This window comes from Hippichthys cyanospilos, chromosome 18 (genome assembly GCF_059441005.1).
Source record: "Hippichthys cyanospilos isolate Australia breed blue-spotted pipefish chromosome 18, RoL_Hcya_1.0, whole genome shotgun sequence".
In the NCBI taxonomy this organism is placed as follows: domain Eukaryota; kingdom Metazoa; phylum Chordata; class Actinopteri; order Syngnathiformes; family Syngnathidae; genus Hippichthys; species Hippichthys cyanospilos.
Window position 1 is genome coordinate 1,391,739 of NC_142386.1, and position 23,106 is coordinate 1,414,844.

The 23,106-nt window shown below is 39.6% G+C and overlaps 2 protein-coding genes across 2 annotated transcripts; both read left to right on the forward strand.

Annotated features, from left to right (window-relative positions):
- The first annotated feature begins 2,491 nt into the window (after positions 1 to 2,491).
- On the forward strand, positions 2,492 to 6,560 carry serpinh1a (serpin peptidase inhibitor, clade H (heat shock protein 47), member 1a). Its single transcript, XM_088441727.1, has 5 exons — positions 2,492 to 2,693; positions 3,482 to 4,086; positions 4,557 to 4,655; positions 4,904 to 5,136; positions 5,208 to 6,560. The coding sequence occupies exons 2-5, from the start codon at positions 3,492 to 3,494 to the stop codon at positions 5,508 to 5,510; spliced, it is 1,230 nt and encodes a 409-aa protein (XP_088297853.1). The 5' UTR covers positions 2,492 to 2,693; positions 3,482 to 3,491; the 3' UTR covers positions 5,511 to 6,560.
- Positions 6,561 to 6,802: 242 nt separating this feature from the next.
- acer3 (alkaline ceramidase 3) lies at positions 6,803 to 22,541 on the forward strand. The gene is made up of 16 exons (XM_088441587.1): positions 6,803 to 7,310; positions 8,848 to 8,958; positions 9,063 to 9,115; positions 9,932 to 9,984; positions 10,553 to 10,634; positions 10,708 to 10,743; positions 10,892 to 10,950; positions 11,047 to 11,148; positions 12,202 to 12,306; positions 12,373 to 12,418; positions 16,984 to 17,061; positions 17,156 to 17,214; positions 17,811 to 17,958; positions 19,052 to 19,159; positions 19,242 to 19,284; positions 19,690 to 22,541. The coding sequence occupies exons 1-16, from the start codon at positions 7,208 to 7,210 to the stop codon at positions 20,205 to 20,207; spliced, it is 1,704 nt and encodes a 567-aa protein (XP_088297713.1). The 5' UTR covers positions 6,803 to 7,207; the 3' UTR covers positions 20,208 to 22,541.
- Positions 22,542 to 23,106: the final 565 nt, after the last annotated feature.

A 23,106-nucleotide genomic window follows, 5' to 3' on the forward strand; every position in this document is an offset into this window, starting at 1 on the left:
GGGTTTTTTTTCCCCACCGAGGGATGGCACACTCCTAATAGTGTGAATATTAAGTGGTCGTGCCATGCTGAACTTGAACTACTTGGGTAAAATTTCAGCTCCCCACTGTCCGTAGGGGTAGCCCAAGGGATAAACAGAAGGCAACATAGAGTTAAGGCAGCAACTCCCAAGGTGTATACAAGTACCATTAATGTAAACAGGCTCCCTCTAGTGGTGTGTGAAAAAATCACTAAATTAAATGTTTTTTTAATCCATGATGGTACTTTGTTGAGTAAAGTTCAGTTGTATTTAACTTTTAAATTCAGTACATTTGCATGCAGTCTTTGTGTATTTTTTTTTTGTAAAATATATGTTTTATAATATATATTTTAAAAGGTTTGAGGGTTATTCCTTTCCCCAAATCGAATGGTGTTTAAAAATGAGCCAAGTTAAGAACATAGAATGGAATGTTTAGAGGATAATACCAATGAAATAATTTCATTAAACTTCACAGTCGGGAGGCTGTTCCCAAGGACAGCAGACCCATGTATTAAAAAATGTTAGTGCTGCCTGGAATTCGCCAAGCAGATACGTACGCAGCGGAGGCTGAACTGAGATGAATGGGTTGCGAAGCCATAGACACAAATGCTTTTCTCTCACTTTGGCAACCACCAACACAATACAGAAACAACACATGCTAAACAGGTAGAGTCGTTGACTCAGGTCTTGCAAGAGATCTATTCCAAGACGAGCAGTCAGAGATTAACCTTTAGCTCGGGATTATTTTGTTACATCCTGCTAATCCCAAACATTGTACAGGCACTGATGGCGGCCACTTTACGAGCAGAGCTGTCGCTCGGATTTTAGCAACAATTCAAAAGTAGCAATTGAGGTAATATAACAATAATATCAATAATAATAATAATAATGCTTAAACATTCCGAACGAACTGTAAAAATTCTTTATGTACTCAATTCATTCAACTCTTGCTGGGCCTCCAGTGGCCACTAGACGTGCTGCTTGTTGTTGATGTAATATTAATTGAGCCAGCAGAGGGCGCTGGAACATTATTGACATGAAAATGACCATAAACTGAAAGGTTTAAACTTGCAGAAATAATCAAATGCAGTTCTTAGTGGGCTTCCAAATTAAACCAGCAGCCAGATTGAAATGTAAAACCACAAAATAAAAGAAGAGCACAAATAATTATCTTTGTTTCTAAGTGAAAACAGTACAATAGCTTGGAGGTTTCTGCGAGGAAGAGGAACAACTTTACGTCATCACGTATGTGCAGATCAACACAAATAAATACCCTGCAGGGAACAGTAGTGATCTACCGGACATACATCCGCTTCTTCGGCAACTTCCTGCATGTCTGCTGCATGAAAAATCCAAAGCGACTCCTGTGGTTGGGGGATGGGCACAAAGTGCTGGTATGCATGGGAAATATGCAACGTTCAGTTCCCATATTTCCTCTGATATCATGAAGCATATATTGGGTCACTTTGACCTAGGGCGCATGTAACGGCTGAATAAATTAAGTATCCCTTTAATTCATTCACTGCCATCGCCATTTTACTAAGCCATGGATGACTATGTGAGTCAAAAAACGAATTTATTCAAAAGTCTCAGAAATATTTTAAGTTTAATCCTGTTGCTCACCATGACACAGGTGTTGCTTGATAGTCCAAAAAGTTGCCAAATTTAGAAAACATATTGGAACAGTACTTGATGAAAAATGCAAAAGATAGCCTTTTTGAAGGATGTCGATTCTCCACAAACTAAGTGGAAGTGTTGCGTTAAAACACTTACATTGAAAACTTTCAAATGGAAAATCAACTTTCAAATAGAAAATTAACTTTCAAGTAGGTACATTTGACTCACAACATAACTGGAGGATTAGAATCGAACTGTTTCTTTTCTTATCTTAATGGCAAAGAAATGTATGAACAACAACTATGAACAATAAGCAAAACAAAATAGAAATAATATTAATACATAGACAAGGAATCCGAATGAATAAAAATACAACGATAAAAGAACAATCTAATAAATATACTATTAGTACAAGAATATATCTAAATAAATTATATATTGTTTTTTTTAGCCTTTTTTATTTTCTGAATCCCTAATCAAAATAATGCATTGCTTAATCTCGTAAAACAACACATTAAAACATGGTTTACTTCCAATAAATTTGGAGCAATGAATGTAATATTATGACAAAAACATTAATACTTATAATAAATACATAGATTCACTTTTTTCTCTATTATTTTCAGCACAGCCAAACTACATTCTTCCAGGCTATCGCGGCATCCTATTCAACAGTATTGTGAACAAAACCACATCATTTCTGCCAGAAGAAAGTTACAGATGGACAATTTAAAATCAAACCAGTGTTTTAGTCAGCAACGGCAGCTGTGACGTCACAGGGAATGAGCGCTGTTGCAGAGCCACGATTTCGGGTTTTAGGACCGGGCAGGGGGCAGGGTTCTTCTCAGACAGCCCATAGACACATGGGGCGGGACATCCTGGAAACAAGACTCCAGTGAAGAGATTTTTGCTCACTGAAAACTGAGCTTGAAACCCTGCAACTCTTTCGCAAAAAGTCTCTCTGCAGGCTTCGGCAAAAGACCATTTCAAACAGTCCGAATAGGATTTGGAAAGCAGATTTGGAACAAGCGGTGGAGTTCCTGAAAAATCCTCATAAGGTAAGATCGAAGTATAAATAGAGACTGTGGGGAGTGTTCAACTCATGATTATTGCCCAGGCATGTGAAAAGATTGCAAGTTTAGATTTAGGAGATGCACAAGCGATACCATTGTGGGCTACTCTACATTGAAGGAACATTTAATATAGAAAATAATGCAAAGTAAAAAAAAAAAAAAATACTATAAATGTGTTCATTTGTTCATTCAGTTTTGTGTCTGCTAATTTGCCTGTTATCGAAGTGAATATAATTCTTCATAACTTACATTTCAGTCAAACAAACACTATAGAAATATTGTGATCATAAACGTTATCAGCCTGTAGGGGGGGGGATCCGTTAAATTGGAGACGTTGGCGTCTCCAATTGAAATTGACCACAGCATTGGCTAAGATACAGCCAGCTGCTGTCTACGTGGCTGTTACGTGATGCCTTCCTTTTCTCGAGAGTTCTTTGATTTGCATGCCGAACCCAGAATTCCAGTTATTTTCTAAATGTATCACAATGGAAAAAAAAAAGCTTGAGACAAAATGGCAAATGCCCATAGACAAAAGAAAAGTGTTTCATTTACATAAATACTTAGAACTAATACTTACTCACACTTATAATACTTTTTCAAATGACGACCCTTTTTAAGTATTCTCGTTGCTCAGCCCTTACAAACTTCCATTCTTTCATTTTATTTATAGCCGCTTATCCTTACTTATGTCACTCAATTAATTTTTTTTTTTTCTGAAGCGTTTTACTGTTATCTCAGTGTGTGATTTTCATGTGTTGATTTTTCACTTATAGACTCTCCAAGATGTGGCTCAATGCGGTCATTCTGGCCCTCCTGGCTACTGCAGCGTGGGCTGCCACCAACGCTACCGTTGACAAAGTCCTAAGTAAGCACGCGAGTGCGCTCGCTGACAATAGCGCCAACTTGGCTCTGGCGCTTTACCAAGACATGGCAAAGGAGAAGAATATGGAGAACATCCTCATTTCACCTGTGGTGGTAGCCTCCTCACTTGGACTGCTGGCTCTGGGCTCAAAGGCCTCCACCGCCTCTCAGGTCAAAAATGTTCTGAACGCAGCCAAAGTGACAGACGAGCAGCTGCATTCCGGCTTGGCCGAGCTCATGGCCGAGGTGAGCGACCCCAAGACGCGGAACGTCACCTGGAAGATAAGCAACCGTATGTACGGACCCAGCTCCGTCAGCTTTGCCGACGCCTTTGTGAAGAGCAGCAAAAAACATTACAATTGCGACCAGTCCAAAATCAATTTCAAAGACAAGAAAAGTGCCCTGAATGCCATCAACGACTGGGCCGCCAAGTCCACCGATGGCAAAGTGCCCGAGGTCACCAAGAATCTAGAAAAGGCTGACGGTGCGATGATTATCAACGCAATGTTTTTCAAACGTAAGTATGAACGTGCGTATACAGCAGTATTCCATACCGCGTATTCCGTACTATCTATCTATCTATCTATCTATCTATCTATCTATCTATCTATCTATCTATCTATCTATCTATCTATCTATCTATCTATCTATCTATCTATCTATCTATCTATCTATCTATCTCTATCTCTATCTCTATCTCTATCTCTATCTCTATCTCTATCTCTATCTCTATCTCTATCTCTATCTCTATCTCTATCTCTATCTCTATCTCTATCTCTAGCTACCTAGCTATCTATCTATCCGTATAAATTCCATTTTAATTGGTAAATCGTTACAACTCTGTGATTGCGTGACCTACGTAAAAGGGCTGGCAAAATCAGTTAAGACTCGGAGCACAAAGCTCAAAGTCCGGAATGTCTGGTCACCCTAAATATGGAGACAAGAAAAACATGTTCACGAATATATTGTTTTCCCTTTTTTTCACAGCTCACTGGGACGAGCAGTTCCATCACAAGATGGTTGACAATCGCGGATTCATGGTCACACATAGCTACACAGTTGCGATAGAGATGATGCACCGCACAGGTACGGTGTCCTTTGCAGTGGTGTCAAATTAAACAGCATTGTATACATTTTCAGAAATCTCGGTAAGCTTCTCATCAGCAATAAACAATTAATTGATTATCTAAAACAATCTTCATTTATTTTGACAATTTATCATTTGTCAGTTAGTCATTGCGACTCTGTAAAAGAAAAACAGCAAAGAATATCCAATAAGAGGTAGCAATCGGTGTATAATATTTACGCAGTACTTTGCTAATTTGCTTTCTTAGGTATCTATGGCTTCTATGACGACGCAAGCAATACCTTGTCCGTTCTGAGCATGCCGCTGGCTCATAAGAAGTCTAGCGTGGTGTTCATCATGCCGCATCAAGTGGAAAGCCTAGACAGAGTTGAGAAGCTGTTGAACAAGAAGCAGCTGGATACTTGGCTGAGTAAACTGCAGCAGTCAGCCGTGGCGTTGTCTCTGCCCAAGGGCAGCATGGAAGTCAGTCACAACTTGCAGGTGAGTCAACTTATGAGTACAGTTGAAATATTTCAGACCTGACACTGCACAATCGCTCCGTTTTCCCTTAGAAACATCTCGAGAAGTTGGGCCTGAAAGAGGCGATGGACAAATCCAAAGCGGACCTGTCCAACATTTCTGGGAAAAAGGACCTCTACCTGTCCAGCGTTTTCCATGCGGCCACCATGGAGTTGTCCACGGACGGAAATGAGATGGACACAACCATCTTCGGCTCGGACGAGCTCAAGACGCCGAAATTGTTCTACGCGGACCATCCGTTCATCTTCTTGGTAAAGGACCAGAAGACCAACTCCATCCTGTTTATTGGCAGGATGGTCAGGCCCAAAGGCGAAAAGATGAGAGATGAATTATAACTGCATACTGATGTGTCTTTGTGGGTGGGTGAGGGAGGGAGGAAGGTTAGTTAGTTAGTTAGTTAGTTAGTTAGTTAGTTAGTTAGTTAGTTAGTTAGTTAGTTAGTTAGTTAGTTAGTTAGTTGGTTAGTTAGAAAGTTAGTTTGTGTGTTTTGTTTTTAAGCTAGCTGGCTTGTTCGTTTGATCAGGCACTAGTTAGTTAGTCAGTCAGTTAGTTTTTTATTTGTTTTAGGTTAGCTAGCTTGTTTGTTCATGCACTAGTCAGTTAGTTTAGTTAGTTAGTTAGTTAGTTTAATGGTTTGTGTTAAGGTAGCTAATTTGTTTATTTTTCCGTGCACTCGTTAGTTCGTTAGATAGTTAGTAAGTTAGTTAGTTCGATCGTTTATTGATTTATTTTAAGCTAGCTAGCTTGTTTGTTTTGTTCATGCACTAGTTAGTTAGTTAGTTAGTTAGTTAGTTAGTTAGTTAGTTAGTTTGTACGTTCCTGTCCTACACTGATACCATTCCACAAGCACCTGAAGAGGAATCTGTCGATATTCAGAGCATCTCTATTAAGTGTATCAATTTATGTAACATTTCAAAATGAAAAATTACTTGAATCTTGTGAAAACCGGGAGATGCTGTGTCAGTGTCCCAGCCTAATATTGGTTCTAATGTGGTCACAAATAATGTAGGGTTTTATCCAACTATGACAAATGTCTGTTCTTACTTTTGCCCCTTGTATTCACTTTGATGTGGTCAACATGGGTTTGATGTGAGCTATCAATACCAAATACAATTTCTATTTTGAGAAATGAGCAAAGAGTTCTGTTTTTTTTCGATTCAAAAAGGAGTAGAAGAAGAAAAAGACCAAGCGCTATCGGAGATTTTCAACATTTTTACATCCAAGGTTTCTGTCTGCGTTTGTAGAGGCCAGTTAGCCTTGGGCGTGTGAGTGGAATGCAAGGTTTTATGGGAATTTGAATTAGACCATGACATACCAGTGAGTGGGTATTGTGTGCCCTTTTGGATGTTTCTGTTGTGGCTCTCCCTCTTCAACATTTACGCAATCTTTTAATAGCTGGAAAACTATTTACTGTTTTGTTCAACAGTATTTTATAAGAAAAGAATTTTATTAAAGGGATTTAAAAATGCTGAAAATGAACTCGCGTGTGCGCGTTACTCAGATAACCAACCACGGCTCAGACTGTGAACGTCACGTGAGAAAACCCGGGAAAACAGGTGAGTCGTGATTGGTCACCACCTGAGCCTTGGGCTCGTGGCATGTCATTTCTCGTCGACACCAAGTGAGCTTATTTTTTATTTATATATTTATTTGATTTAACAATCGCACATGGAAAACGGTTCCAAATCGGACCGCTTTCACAGCTGAAAATGACTAAATGAAATTGCCCGTTTTGGTGTGCGCCCCCGCCCTTGGGACAACTTCAGCCGCTGTTGTGACGTAGTTCATGTAAAATGACACCAGGGGGTTCTCAAAGACATGGAACGGTTTCGGTGAGGGAAGGCTTCGCGGGGAGCGAACGGCCCAAGTTTGCCTGTAGGACTTCTTGTAGGTCGGTGCCATCGTTGACCCGCTTGTCGGCGCTCACATTCTCTCGCGAGGAGGACGCCTCGAGCTGCCATAGGCCGCGTCCGCAAACCGGGGATGGGACCACAAATCCGTTAGTGGCCACACCACCTCCTCCGCTTCCATCATGGCTCCCTCGTTGGACAGGCAGGGATACTGGGGACGGCCCACTTCGACGCTCGACTGGTGTGAAGAGAATTATGTCGTCTCTTACTACATGGCCGAATTTTGTAAGTAAATACTCGAAGGGACCACGAGTTGGATGAATGCGGGAGGAGATTGATGGTACTCGCCCCGCGAGCCCGGACGTCGTCAGAAGCCGATCACCGAAGCGTTTTGTTTTTGCCTGATTGTTTTGCGATTTAAATTGATATTCATACGACATTCAACATATCAGAGTTGGATCCGAAAAATGACGTTCCACGCGGAAATAGGCTCTGCCGTATCCCATAATATCCTCACTATTTCGTGCACGATGAAATGAGGTGCGTTATGCTGTATCATTATTCTACATGATCCCGATGGATATCTCGTTTCAGATCGTAAACGTGCACAGCGGTGTTCCACCTGCACAAAAAATAGTGAAAACAAAACAGGTTCGTCAAGGAAACAATAGCTCGAACACATGTTGATATCATTGCCAGTTAGGCACACACTGAGTGCATACCGCTGCCTAACCCAGTGTTTTACAACCTGTGGCCCGTGGGTTATCTGTGGCCCGTCGTCTTGACTTAATCGGGCCGCTGCATATACTGTTTCATCGTTTGTGGCAAGTGTTACATTGACAGAAATACTGAAATCAGCGAGGTAGAGATTGAACGTTTTTCTTTTGTGTGTTGTTTGTTTCTTTTGCTCAAAACAATTCAATAAAATTTGTATTTTGGGGAGGGTGGTCTAACATTTTTCTTCATAAAACAGGTGTTTGTTTGTTTTTTTTAATAAGCAAAAATCGCTCCTCCACTTTCTGCAGCCTTCACCTAACCCTAGAACTACAATAATGCATACAATAATAATCCAATAATCCATACATTATTCAATGTTACTCAAAACTGGCCTTTAAAAAAAATAAAATAAAAGCCCCAAAACCCATTGTTTGACTGTAGTGCAACCTCCATTCTGGCAGTTAGAGCTTTTGTTTGTACCGATGACACAGCAGTCATTCAGATAACAATGGCTGCCTGGAATAAGAAAAACACTTTCAAGTCGCTCTCCTGATCTAATATTTTTGTGCTCTTTGTAAAGTAACCAAGAAGCGATCATCTTCTACAGATTATAAATGCGTTTATAGTTGGTGTTCAAAGACGTTTCCATTATCAGTTATGCTATCACTCGCCTGCAGTTAAATAGAACGCGTGTTGCTTGAGAAAATACTGGTAAGCTTTTCTGGTTTTCAAACTGATAAGGGCTACGAGATGTTTGCATATCGCCGCACCCAGGCGCAACAATGTTGATCACTTTGGAAATCTCCATTGCACAAACTCATTTAGTAATGCAACTCAATGATTAACTCGTTCAACCCCCAAGACATATTCACAAGTTTATTTGAGAGTCCGGACATCCAATCATACTTTTCTTTCATTTTTTTTTCAAGTGTTTTGCTAAACGAGGGTCTTAAAAATGTCTGGTACTAAATCAATCGAGTAATCAGTGACTTTAGATAACTAAATACTCATTTAATTACCGTGCACTTGAACCCTCACAAGCTTCAGTCCGCCCAAGATCAGCACTTTCCTTCTTCTGACTTTTTTGGTTTGCTTATCTGCACAGGGAACACAGTCAGCAACCTGATTATGATTCTTCCGCCCATTTGTGGGGCCATCCAGACCTTTCGTGATGGCCTTGAGTTCTGCTATGTCTTCTCCTTCCTTGGACTTACAGGTCAGTATTTTTCAGGTCACATATGACTCACAGCAGTAAAAACATGCCGGCCATCCTAATGTTTCATAAAAACACAAGCGTCTCTTTTTTTTTTTGCCACTCAGCTGTCGGTGTTGGTTCCTGGTGCTTTCACATGACACTGCTCTATGAGATGCAGGTATGCGGAATTTAGCAACATGGCACGCCGTTTCCGTCGTTGTGGGATTTTCTAACAAAAAATGCACGAATGATCACTTCAAATGCTTCTAAAATGCTCTGAAACAAATAAGGCATAAACAAGTCCTTTTGTAATTTGAGTACTTCGCTTGTATTACTGTACACAGCAGAAAAAATATCGAGCCAACAGCGGGAACAATTTTTAATGCTCTGCCGGAAATGCGGTGAGAACTTCGAAATAAATCTTAGTGTACGAAATGATGTATGGAAGCCGATGCCTTGGAACGCTTTTATTCTAAGTTTTGTAACGTAACTCTTTTAGTGCCAAGCGTTATTGGAAAAGGAAACCTCTAGAGGGCCAGTATATTTATCATTTTCACTCATCTTTCAAGGGCGGCAGGATATTGTGTGCTGTGTCAGTGTAAATATGGGTGGTGTCATATCAAAGATTGACTTCCATTACTTACTTTGAAATACATGTCAGGCCGCTAACAAACAACTTAATTACGCTAGCATTAAAATACGGCACTTGTTGCCAGTGCATACAAGTGTGTGGGGCTCGCATACATGACCCACTTGGTAGCAAGCCTCCAGCGCTCCATATAGGCTGGCGTGATAGATGTAAACGACTCTGCTCGCAGTTGCCATTTCTACTGATCATTTTTTAATGCCTTGACCACTCTCCCATTTTTGTATATAATTCATTGTGAGCTTGTCGGGGCTCCATTTCAGAAATGTCAGTAATACATATTTGTCTGATGCATTCATATTGATGACAACAATTTACCGTATTGACATTTGTTCTTATTTTTTGCAGCTCCTGGATGAGTTGCCCATGATTTACAGCACGTGTGTTTTCGTCTACTGTCTGTAAGTGGCGTTTGGATTTCAAACTTTCAAAGTGGATACTTAGGCATAAGTCAAGGGCCCTTAGTTTGGATGTATTTAGGCAAGCCCTCATTTTTAGGAAATCTGTCAATACAGGTGTGAATGTTGTGAAGACCTTTACAGCCCCCAAACAAATTAAACAATGATACAATATTTAAACCAGATTGTATAATAAACTCAAGATGCTGGTGTAAATCTGGTAAATATGATAAATATCCAACTAGTGGTGAAAAAACACTTGAAAAAAAATGTCCTTTTAACCTCCTTACTTAAATGCATTGCACCATGCAATACATCCTGGGAAGTGAAAATGACTTTTTTCAAAGTATACAGTAGTCACTGTTGACCCATATTATGCGTGGGGAATAGGTACCTGGCTGACCTGTTAATAGTGAAAATTTGCATTTAATTGACATCTTTATCAATGTTTTTACATTTATAAAAATGTAATGGATTTATAAAAATGTTATGGATCTGGGTGTATCCATTGTTAGCTACAACTAAAGATTATGAAGGTATTTGTTGTGTAACTTTTGTTTTTTCTTTTCAGATATGAGTGCTTCAAACAAGGGAACAGCATAAGTTGGTTTCCCGTTGTGTTATTATTAATCTTCAGCATTACAGTAACTCTGGTGAGTATTGATGACCACCTTGTGGCTCATCGTGTCATCGCATGTTTTTCATTGACACGATTTTGTTTTGCAGGTCTACTTGCAGTGGAAGGAACCAGTCTTTCACCAAGTAAGCTTGTGTCCTGCTCTGTCATATTGCGTGTTTGATTTCGGGGTTTCTGTGTGCAATTACAGCACGTCATCATCAGTAAAGGGGTGGGTTGAAATTCAGCTCGTTTAACTACCTCGTGATTTTCAGAATCAGTCCTCTGTTTCAGGTCATGTATGGGGCTTTAGTTGCTTGTCTGGTGATGCGATCTATCTTCATTGTTACATGGTAAGTTTGCTGAGAGGAATGCTCACATTGGCAATTAGAAATGATGGCTCCTTACTATTCAACAACAACAAAAAAATCCCTTCATCTGATTTGTAGGGTTTATCCATGGTTACGGCCTTTGTGTTACACCTCCTTAGGTGTATTTTTGTTAGGCTTTCTCCTGTGGAACATTGACAATATCTTCTGTGACTCATTGAGGTGAGTATTTCTTATTTCATGAGCAATGCATAGTCTCCCAGATTGCTTTGAAGTTTGGACACGTTTCCTCTGCATTGATAATTGCCAGTAGGAGATGGGAAAATGAAGCTTCACGTTGCTTCATGAAGCAGTTGTTGCATTTTTTTCCACCTCTTTAAAAAACACTCTCTGTTCAACGTAGGTCCGAAACCACAATAAGTAGCCATTTCGTGAATCCCGTTCTTTAAACTAACAGTGCCATCAGAAAGGGTGAAAAATATATCCACCCCATAAAACAAAAGCAAAGCTTCGTTTTTCCATCACCAATTGTCAGTTGACATCAACTTAGCCGAGTATTATGAACAGCCGGACAATGCCTAGTGGAAAATGTTGTGGCAGTGACTATAATCAACCAAGTCGCTTTTGTTAAATTCTAAATGAATGCATTAATTCTGAGTGGGGTTGGGCAAACGAAGCTTCAAGATGCTTCATGAAGCGGTTGTGTTTTTGAACCCGTTTAGACGGCGCTCTTTGTTCAACATAGTGCTGTGAACCCACAATGACTTGTCATTTCATAAATGACATTTTTTAAACTAACGGTGCCATGTAAAGGAGTCTAAAGATACAACTGGTTCATGAGCCAAAGGTGAAGCTTCATTTTCCAATCACTGTTAAAGATAGTTGGCATTAAGTGATCCGACTATCATCAACCATTGGATGATGCCCGGTGGAATACATCGTGGCAGTGGTTTATCAACCACCAAACATTTATTGTTTTTATAATGAATGCATGGGTAGGTATGGGAAAATGACGCTTCGTGATGCTTTATGAAGCAGTGGTATTTTTCTTCTCCTCTTGATGGCACTGTGTTCAACACAGGCCTGAAACAACAATGACTTGCCAATGGTCGCATCCAGAGGAGTTAAAAAGAAACAACAACATATGTTTCATGAAGCTTCGTTTAGAATCCGCAAGGTGTTAGTTTGAATTGTGTCACGGAATCGTTGTCAGGTTCAGTGTAAGCATTTGAATATGAATGACAGCCACGTGTCTTGTTGCTTCCGGCATTGTAGAGCCAGTAGAAAAACACTCCCACCTGGCGTCGGAGTGGTAACCCAGTTCCATGCCTGGTGGCACATCTTCACGGGCTTGGGCTCCTACCTGCACATACTTCTCAGGTAAACGCCTCATTCACGCTGTGGAAACATGTTCAAGCACATTCACATTTTTTTTCCCTCCTTCAGTTTGCAAATCAGAACAACCTACCTCAAATACAGACCAAAAATAAAGGTAGGTATTTTCCATACCATTTATATTACAAGGGGAAAAGGCCACGGTTAATTTTCACATTTTGTCTTTATTTAGTTTTTATGTGGACTTTGGCCTACTTTGCATGTTGAGCCACAAAGGACAATTTGAAATGAAGAGACGCCTGAAACATGCTGACCATTCATTTATGGACCAACCAGTGCCCTCACCCGCCGCTGGGAGCTTTTCTCACCACTAGGGGGCAGTGTTGATCCCCTAGGGAACTACATCGCGGCACGGTGGAGAATGAACGGAGTACGGTTTAGCGCTGACGCCAGTTTAATTGCAAATCAGACATTTGTTTTAGAAATATAATTTATTAGATTATTTTACCTGCAATATTTATGACGTGGAATATGTCTAGTTTTTTTTAATCATCGAACAGTAAATGCAAAAGGATGTGAACCAAATTCGGAATTGTGTTAGAAGTTATGGACGTTCAAAAATGCACACGATTTAAAATGTTTAACCCGAGGGTGTGGGAAAAATTGAGAGGCCTAGTGCCATGAATTGGGATTTTCCAGTCTTTCATTAAGGGGTACCCAAAATGATGCCAAACCCTAAACACAACTCGCAAAAGATTTCTTCTTTTACACAAGAGGGTGCCAGTTCAAACAGTGTTGTCATGTCTTCTCAAACGTGGACCAACGTGACCTTCAAGTGGAGCATTCTGGATTACGGCATCATCTCATTTAGTTGCGGACAGACTTAAAAAAATGTGGGACTAAGTTTTGTTGTTACTTTTATAACAAATAGATTTTAACTGCCATACTTTAAGCGCTATTGACGTGTAAAGACATCTTAAGTCATTTAACTTAGCGCTTACCTCAAATAATCGATTAGTACTCAGTACATAATGTAATTGATTACTTTAGTATTTTTTTAGCACTTCCTTTTGCCAAACACTTGATTTAAAAAACGAATGTGTGTGAGATTAAATGGACTGATTTAAAAAAAAAAAAGGTAAACATGTCTTTTGGATTGGATGAATTTACGCGGTTCTATGTTGGCACTACTGTAAGTGCCGCCGACTCATGAAGACATTTTTGCAAACATGAGCACAATGTAAGACATTCATTTTGTGCCTATACTGTATTCCTCAGTGGTATGCATCAACTTGTCATCACCGTTCACTCCTAGTAATGGGAATTGATAGTACGTTATATACAGTACAATTCTTCAATTGGGTGCCTTATTACGCGGCCTTGTTTATTCACATCAAAATATTGTGTCACTAATTTCTTGGTCAGTTAAAAAAAAAAAAAAATCACTTTGAGTTTGTATCCGTACCTTGTGCAATGTGTTCTACTACTGACCATGTTATACTGCTGTTGATAGGATTCATGTAACCAGAAAAGCAAACTCGGCTTTCTCACTTTTTGTGCCAGTATTTAATGTTGTCTGGTGTTGTCAAATATACTGTAATAGACAATGTATGTCACTGATGATTGGTTAGTCTTTGGAACTGTATTAATGATAACATCTGTGTGACATGTACAGAATTAAAAGGTTGCAACATTTGGAGTACTAAAGATCTTCAAATATAAATAATTTCACCAGAAAAGAAACTTGTATAGGGTTACATTGAAAAAAATACCCGCTGTACCCGAATCGACTTCGACCCCTTTTTTTAAAGGATGATTTGCTTTTGTTTAAAGATAAATAAATAATAATAATAATGAAATCAACATTTTCTTGACTGTTCCAACTTAGGAGGAAAAATATCAAAAAGAGAGTTAGAACCTGCAATAGAAATTGTCATGAATTAAATGTTGAAGAGGTTGATTTTTTTTTCAAGAACATTTACTTGTCTTAAAAGAAAATTGCAAGAAAAATAGCGACGAAAAAGGCAACAAATAATCAAGCGTACCCATGCATTCCCTTTGTTCACCACTAGATGTCCCTCTTACATTGTGCAAAGCACAACCGCTTTTTTTGCGACACACATTTATGATTTGTGAATATTACATTTTATTTTATTCTCTATTTTTTAATGTTATAACAACATTAAAATTAACAACGAGAGAAAGAAAATCATTTTAAAATGAATTCACATAACTAAGGGCAGTGTTGTGGTATTCGTCCAGCCTTCAGCTTTCTGACAACACTTTCCAACAATGAAATAGGCATTTTCTATAAAAATGTACAGTCATCATGCATTGAGAAGAACGTCACATTTGCGTGAATGGCCTGTTTCACTGGAATCACGCCAACAGCCTGCAGGCCGGGGCTCCGATTGTTACATCACGAGGTGGAATGAAAACATTGAGATTGATGCCAATCTTGACTCACTGACTCGAGTGTTTTATTGTCAGCAAATTCTGCACAGGCATTAACATCACAACCCTGTCAGTCAGACAAGAATTCCATGTTAACATCTTTTGACGAGTGATTGACTCATTCTGGGAATCCCAAAATGAGCAAGTTTTATAGGAAGCTGGAGAACGAAAGATTGCTTCCGCATGACGCATTTGAACAAGTTTGAATGGTCCTCCCCAATGTTTTACTATTCGCATCAAAAAGAATTTGAGAAAACAAAACATTTGATGTTTAGAATAGAGAGAAAAAATACACCAAGCGTGTAAAAAAAAAGAAAAAAGGATAGATTTTAAAGTATCCACTATCATTGTATTTGTGACAGCTAATAGTGTTATAATACATTTCCATTGTCTCCACATTCCCAACAAATTGTTTATGATTCATATAACTCAAAATTACACCTGGGTAAGTTGAAAACGATTTTAAAAAAGTATTTACTTCAATTCGAACATGTTTTTTTTGCGTATTTACAAGGAAAAATGTAGAAGATTCACTTTTAAATAATTACGCAACCAAAAGTACGTAGTATTTATTTTAGCTTCAATTCGGACATGCACGTTCGTTGCGAATGATCAAATGTGTTTTGAGGGTATTTTCGAAGAAGTTATAATATTACGTCAGTGTATCACTTTTAAATAATCGCGCAGCCCCCCCCCCCCCCCAAAAAAAAAAAAAAAATCAATGTACTTAATATTGGTTTTGAATATTTAAAAATCCAAGAGTAATTCATTACTCTACGATAATTAACAAGCGTATTCTAAAATAAAACTAAAAAAAAAAAAAAAAAAAAAACTTAATGAGCACACACATCGTAGGAAGCACTGCAATGAACAGCACTTTCGAACCGAAGTTCGGGCTCAACCTCCGCGTCTCGAAAATGCTGACGCCAGACACGTGGGGCGTCATAATTGCATTACGTGATTTTGTACAGTTCAAACGTGTGTGTAGTCGTACGTAATACGGAAGACGTTTTATTTATGTGAAAGTTGATGTTATCGCCTACAAAACTGTGTCAAATCCGTCATCCCATCTTTGCGCGTTACGTGACTCAAGTCACCTGAGTTTGAGATGTGCATGAAACTGCGAGGCGAGAACAACAAATGTGACAAAATGGATCAGATGTGGCCCAGTTGTGATCCGAGAGACGTGAGGTTCAATTACCAGGCCTTACCTCGCTTCGCCGAGCAAGGCCCGACCCTGGCCGGCCCGGACATGTTCAATGGACCTCAGCCGGTCATGCCGCAGGTTTACATGAATAGCGCTGCGGGCTATTACAGCCATGGCCAGGTAAGCATGACTTCAAACATTGTTTACATTCTTGCTTGATTCTTTTTAACAAGTTGTCACGTTGCCGTCGTCGCACGGTAGCGTTTAACGCGGCAATTATCGTGAGTTGGTGCAAAATTTCATTCAGATAATGTGCAAGTGACTTGTGCAAAACTTTATACAATTGGAAAGTATATCAGTCATTATAAAGGGGAAAGTTGATCAAGTAATCCCCAAAGTTTCCTTGCATCCAATCCTTGCTACGTTCATTCTTTTTCTGTACATTTTTGAGCTTGATTTAGCATGATGGTAAAGCACAAGGAAAACTCTAATAATGGCAAAATATTTACTTTTTAAAAAAAATTAAGGATCAGAAGTTTGTCCATTTGCTTTCTAAACAACACTATACACGCCGCTGCTACAGTTCGCTAATGTTAACACGGGTCTTTCTTTTACTACATTTTAGTAATGTAAAGTATATGTACCAAATTTACTACTCTGTACCCTGGTACCCACAGTTTACTAAAATATATGCACAGTTTACTAATCTGTATGTACAGTTCACTAATCCGAACCTGCGGTTTAGTAATCTGTTCCCACAGTTTTGTAATCTCTACCCACTGTCTGGTAATCTGTTTCCATTCCATTCCATTCATTTTTTTGCCAATCGGATTTTTCAAAATGGCTCTCAATTGACAGCTTGCTCTGTATATATTTGGAATCAGGTGAGAAACTCGATGCCGATTCACACTGGTGAATAATATATTGGGGTGAGAAAAGCAGAGGCTATTGTCATGCAAACATGTGGGAAACATTGCCCCCTTGTGGTAGGATGACAAAGTGCTTGATTTGACATGTAGGTAGCCGACTTTTTAAATGTTAATAACGGCAGCCAATATCGCGATCGGATATGGATTAGTAAAATGTCGGAATTTTTAGTAAATGCTTTTTTTGTTCCACAGCAGGTGCCATATTGGTGGCCTGTGCAAAACTTTGTTCCACCAGCATCAGTAAATTTCGCTGCTGCTCCTCCACAAATGGTAAACATTACAACCTTATATTGATACCGTTTTTTGTACATATATTTTTGGTTCGGCCATTTCTGATAGCTGTTTTTTAAAATTCTTTTTTCAGATTGGGGGCACAACAATGATGATGCCAGGGAACCCAAATCTCACTCCGGGTGTCTTTCTGTAAGTGACATTAATTGAATACCAATATATAATATATAATGGAACCTTCAGGCAATTTTTTCAGGAAAAATTGTATTTAAGGATAAAAATGTCAACTCTGCAGCATGCACAATACCTTGTCTATCTCTTCTACCTCTTGCGACACGTCCGCTCGCAGAACACACAAGTTCTGCTTTTTCTTTGTTTTTGTGTCTTTTTTTAAGGCCATGTTCAAGGGATGGTTACTACAAAACTGGAAATAGAAATTTTTACCAGTACACATATCTCTGCTTGGATTTACATAAGTACAGTATGGATAAAGAAGGGGGGGGGGGGGGGGGGGGGGACTTTTTTTTTCCTTATATCATAAACAATATTCTGTGATATAATTTACTATACTCATTTTGGTGCCTCAGGAGTCCCTAGCTCTTTATAAATCGCTTTACAGCAATATTTAACCATATTTATAATGTGCTATGTCTTAAATATTGTCGCTTGCAATTTGTGTTGCCAAAATGCATGAGTAATGTAAATAGTACCGGGTACGGTGACAATGTTAATGTTTGTTTTGTTTTCCCCCACATGGTTGAAAACTAATTTTGTGTCTTCTGTCTTAGGAGAGATGCTGATGATGAGGTTGAGCAACAGTACATAAAGAAGCCACCAAATGCTTTCATGGTTTTTGCAAGAAAGCACCGCAAAGCACTCATGGGAAAACTAGATAAGAAAGACAGTGCGTCAGTAAATGTGATTCTGGGAGAAATGGTAAGCGTGTTCACAGAATATAGCTAGTATTCACTGAAGTCACGGTATTTGCTAGTCCGACATTTGCCAGAGCCCCGCCCTCTTTCCGTCATCGGCGGTCTGTCATTTTTTTTCTGTCCGTCAGTATATTTTTGCCCAACCTTTGGCACCACTAGAGGGCGAGTGACAATTTTTTTCTGGTCCATCGTTTGTCAGATGTACTTCTGTCTGCACTCATAAGATTTATTTTTTTCTGGTTGTATATTTACACATAAAGCTAACACAATATCTGTGGTTCTACAGGTACACTGCAATTGAAACACAACACAGTAATATAAATATAACTAACTCTAAATTTCTAATATACCTGCAATTACCAGTCATGCCCACTGGATGGCATTATCATTCAATACACGACATACAAATGGAGAATGTCAGTTCTTATTTATGACTGCCAGCTCTAAAACTAGAAGACGGTTTCATGCAAATGTGTACATTTCATCTGTCACATACACTACAAGTAAAACAAAGTATTGCGGAGGTTGAAATAACTGAAAAAAACATCTTTAGTCTGATAATTAAAACTATCTTGCATTTCCTGGCCAATCAGAGAAAAAAATGCAATTTGGGTGCAGGCGATTGGTTACTTAAAAGCGTGACCGCCTACTGTGGAAACGCATCCTAGAATGCTCTATCGTCAAGCAATTTATTCATGTAAACACCAAAAATCTTAACACGTTATTCTAAACATTACTTTTAACTTTTGGGCGGCGAGATTGTGTGCAGCATGCGTTTTGGTTTTTAAAAGCAGGAGTAAAAAGGGGAGCAGAAAATGGCCACCGGGTCGATTGGCACGGTTCCGTGACGTCATGTGAATACTATCTATAGACTCTCTCTAACGTTAGGTACAGTGTCGCTGAACGAGGTAATGAGATCCAATACGATAGCAAACATCCCTTGCAAACATACCGGTAATTTTCTTTTGTCTTCAGATATGTTCTTGAGCTTGGATCTTTGTAGTAATGGCAAACAACTACAATCCATCCGGTGCTATTGTAGAATAAAATGGATCGCTAACTTCTAGGTTTGTAACACTGTTGATCTGTTTCCACAGTGGAACTCGCTACCGCAGCAAGACCAGGCCAAATACTATGAGGAAGCAGACGTTGAGAGGAGACGTCACGCCCAGTTGTATCCCAACTGGTCAATGTGTGATAACTATGTGTGTTCAATATCTGGTGCAACATCTACAGTGCAACAAATGGGGTCATTGTATTTGCTGATGTTTGATTATTATCACGTAGGGAAAAAAGAGGAAGAGGATGAGGGGAAATGCTGCCGTTACAGGTAACCCTTTGTTTATTTTTTGATTGGTCATTCCTTAAGACATGGGCAAGTGGCAAAATGCCCCCCTACCCCCCGTGAGATGGGTAAAAACAAGTGGATTTTTTGCGCTAGTTCATATTCCACAAATGCAAATCAGTCCTATGCCAGGTCAGGTTACCAGCATCAAATTGTTCATTGTCCTTTATCACGCCAGCCTATATGGAGCACTCGAGAGCTGCTAGCTAGCACCTACGGTATGCTGAAATAGCACATTTGAGTCAACCTCGTTTGTTCAAAGTGGCACTGGCATCTGTCAGGTTATGACAAAAGTGCAGAGCCGTTTACAGCTGCGTCGCTAGCCTATAAGGAGCACACTGCTGGAAAAAAAAGAAAGAACATTGATCGATATCTTTCTTGTTCACCAAGATCCCGAAGCGCCCCAGCCCACAAGGATGTGCGTGGCTCCGGTCCAGACGGGCATGATGGGGCCCGAACGATACCCTCCGCAGGGAGAATCGCAGTCCGTGAGCAACATTGCGTGTTTACAGCAGCAGCCAGCGCCTAAAGCCAGCCTTCCCGCTTTTGTGCACAACTTCATGCCCCCGGCTGCTCCGACCTCATCCGGGATGGAGTTTTCGCAGCTCCTCACCGGTGTCAATTACATGCCCCTGGCCCATGACAAGCACGCCCGACCTTTGACTGTCAATTCGTCCGAGCCTCAGAGCCTGGAAGAAGAGCTCCATGTCATCCTGGAGCGATTTGAGGAAGAATCCTCCACCACGCAGACTGAGCAGTCTGCTGCGGCGCTGAATTTAGAAGAAGAGCTCCAAAGCTTACTGGAGCGTTTTCAGAATAAGTCCTCAACCGCACAGTTAGGCACAGACAAGCTCCATTGCGTCTTTGAGGGTTTGGGAATCACTGCTGCTGATACTGGAGGATGTTGAGGCTCCACGCGAAGCGTTGGATGGGCGGAGCCAAAGGAAGTAAAGACTGGACAGCTGTGAAACCGCACAACAGACTTTACTGTTTGTGGTTCATAGTCCCAATTGTTAATGAAGCCTCAGTTTACATTTTTTTTTAAAAGGACAATAACATGCCACAGCACTTTATCTGCTTAGAAGATGCCATCGGTTTCGCATGGAAATGCACACAGAGGAAGCGGCTCCTGTGCATAGCTGGCCCGGATCTTTATGAGCATTATTTATCTCATTATGTAGTCACCTGGGAGTTTATCCTACGGCAATCACCTCAAATGGTGCTTGAAGACATTACCTTACACCTGCTCGAGTAAGGATGCGTATAATATCATCGTGACCCAGTTCAGATGTTTGTTTTTTTTTTCTCTAGTGAAGACAATTCCTCTACAAAAGTATTTGGCAGTTTTTTTTTTTGCATGTTTTGGAATTTCATTTGACATGCACTGGGCGCACCTGACAATTTGGTGGCTGAAAGTAAAGTTTACAATTGCTGAAAGCACATCTAGATTTTGGTGCAGGTATTTTAACATGATTGTGCGCTCTGGATTTGTGGTGGGTTATTTTATACATGACGATGGCATGTCAACCTCAAAGGAGTTCTGACCAAAATGGACCAAAATAGGCTGCGTCGCCAGCCTATATGGAGCACTCGAGCACTTTTCGCTATAAAGATATTTAATGTTCGAATTTAGCAAGTATTCATCAATTTGTAATTGTTGCCTACAACCTATGTTGTAAAGTTGAGTTTGTTTGCCACTTCGCTTTACCTTTTAAAAACTTGTGCATTTAGGACACTAAATGTTGAGGCTTTGTAGGTGGAATTTTGTACAACTTGCGAGGTTTCTTGCTGTTTCTTTGGGCTTCATAATGCGATATGCACTTTCAATGGGAGAAAGCCAAAATGTTGAAACGCGTGCAGAATCCGCATCGCTGAATTAGGCAGGGGTGAGAAAATAAAGTTGGCTGGATGGCAGCATATCTTGAATATTTTTCCAGATGCTTTCAGTATGAATGCTGTCTTGTACAAGATACCCAACCCGTGGGCACGAATTGACATATTTGGCCCTCTTTGTCCCAGAGAACCTGGCCATGATTTCCCAAAATGGACTCGTCAGACCACGCAGGCTTAAATAGTTTTAACCTGCATTTATTGATGTAACAAAATGAGCCGTAGTGTTTAAGTTTTGTTAGTTACCCAAGCAATTAGCACTAACATTTAGTTACCAATTAGCACTAACACTTAGTTACCCAAGCAATTGGCACTAACACAGCCCATACCATCGCAGATGTTGGCTTTTCAACTTGATGTCCATAAAAGTACCAATTTTTCTTCTCCTCTTTGGTCCAGAGGACACAACATCTGCAATTAAAAAAAAAAAAAAGAAATGTGGACTCATCAGACCACAGCAACACTTTCAGGGCACTTTCATGAACATTAAAACCACCTGAATCCTGGCCTATTTGTGTCCAATGTAGTGGACATTGGTCTATATCTTGAATCTTCATTCCAGCTACCCTACAAAAACAAGGTGTCATGTTTTCTGTCTTGCCGAGAGCGAATGGACACAACAGTGGACGCAAATGGATGTCATGAGGATATCTTTGTAGAATACGCAAATGTGAATATACCGTAGGTTGAAAAGCAATTATAAGCCATTGCTTACTGCTTTAATTTACATTTACATAACATCCGTCTTTTTTAGAATTGGGTTTTGATTTTTTTTTTTTTTTTTAGTAAGTGTGGTTTGGATGTCAACACTTGCATGTAGTTTCAGGTACTTGGTATTTGTAAGCACAGTTAATGTAAGCACAACAGATGTAAGTGCACGGCAGGAAAATCGGTTTGTAAACAAAAATCGAGCATTTTCAACTTTCCTAATGTTACTCGATTTGGCTCGGATAATCCCAACGTCCGATTTTGCTCAACGCCATTGGTCGGGCAATTGTGAGAGCTGATCAAGTAGCTCTGCAACATTGGGAGGGATGAGGTTCATCTTCAACGTTTTTAAGCTCAGGAAGAGCTTCGTCGATGGACTCTTGTTAAACCGCACTATAGCATGACACTCCCTCGCTAAGTACTTTAATGGACTTGGTATTTGCGCTATTATATGCTGCACAGATGTAACCTCTTAAAATATGAATTGACAATGTATATATTAATGTGTAAATATTTTTATATCCTATACACATGTAAACATACTATATCTCGTTGGCTTGTATATTTTAACCTGACTGTTTATCATTGTACATAACAGATGATGCATCAATTAATGCAGTATATAACTATTTTTGCACTTCTGATTAGATGCTAGCTGCATTTCATTGGCTATGTACCTCTTTTCTGCAATGACAATAAAATTATATCGGTCAACCTGATTCTACAGTAGTACATTATTTAATAGTCCAGTTATGCTGTGGGTCAAACTGCTATGTGCATTTTAAAGTTTAGGCCTTTTTGTTTTTATTATTAACTAAGATAAACACAGGTCAAAATGACCCACAAATATTACTTTATCAAGGGGAAAAGAATTACAAGACAGTTTATGAGAATTTTGGATAACGGACACACCTTTGGGTCATATTGACCCAGAGACGTTATTGCTGCTCCTATTGAATTTGGCTTTAATGCATTTCTGACACGTTTGAATGACTAAACATCCTAGCAGCTCCTTGCAAACAAATATAAGATGACATTTAATATATTGTAGGACCTTTCTACATCTCTGTAACGTACTGTACCAAAAATTCAGAGGACAAACACGCCCCCGGCTAGCTAGTCGTAGATGATAAGCTAGGAGAACAGTTGCGAAACTTTTCAAGTACTAGCTGTCTCTTTCAATAACATCCTTTTTTTTTCTTTTTTTTT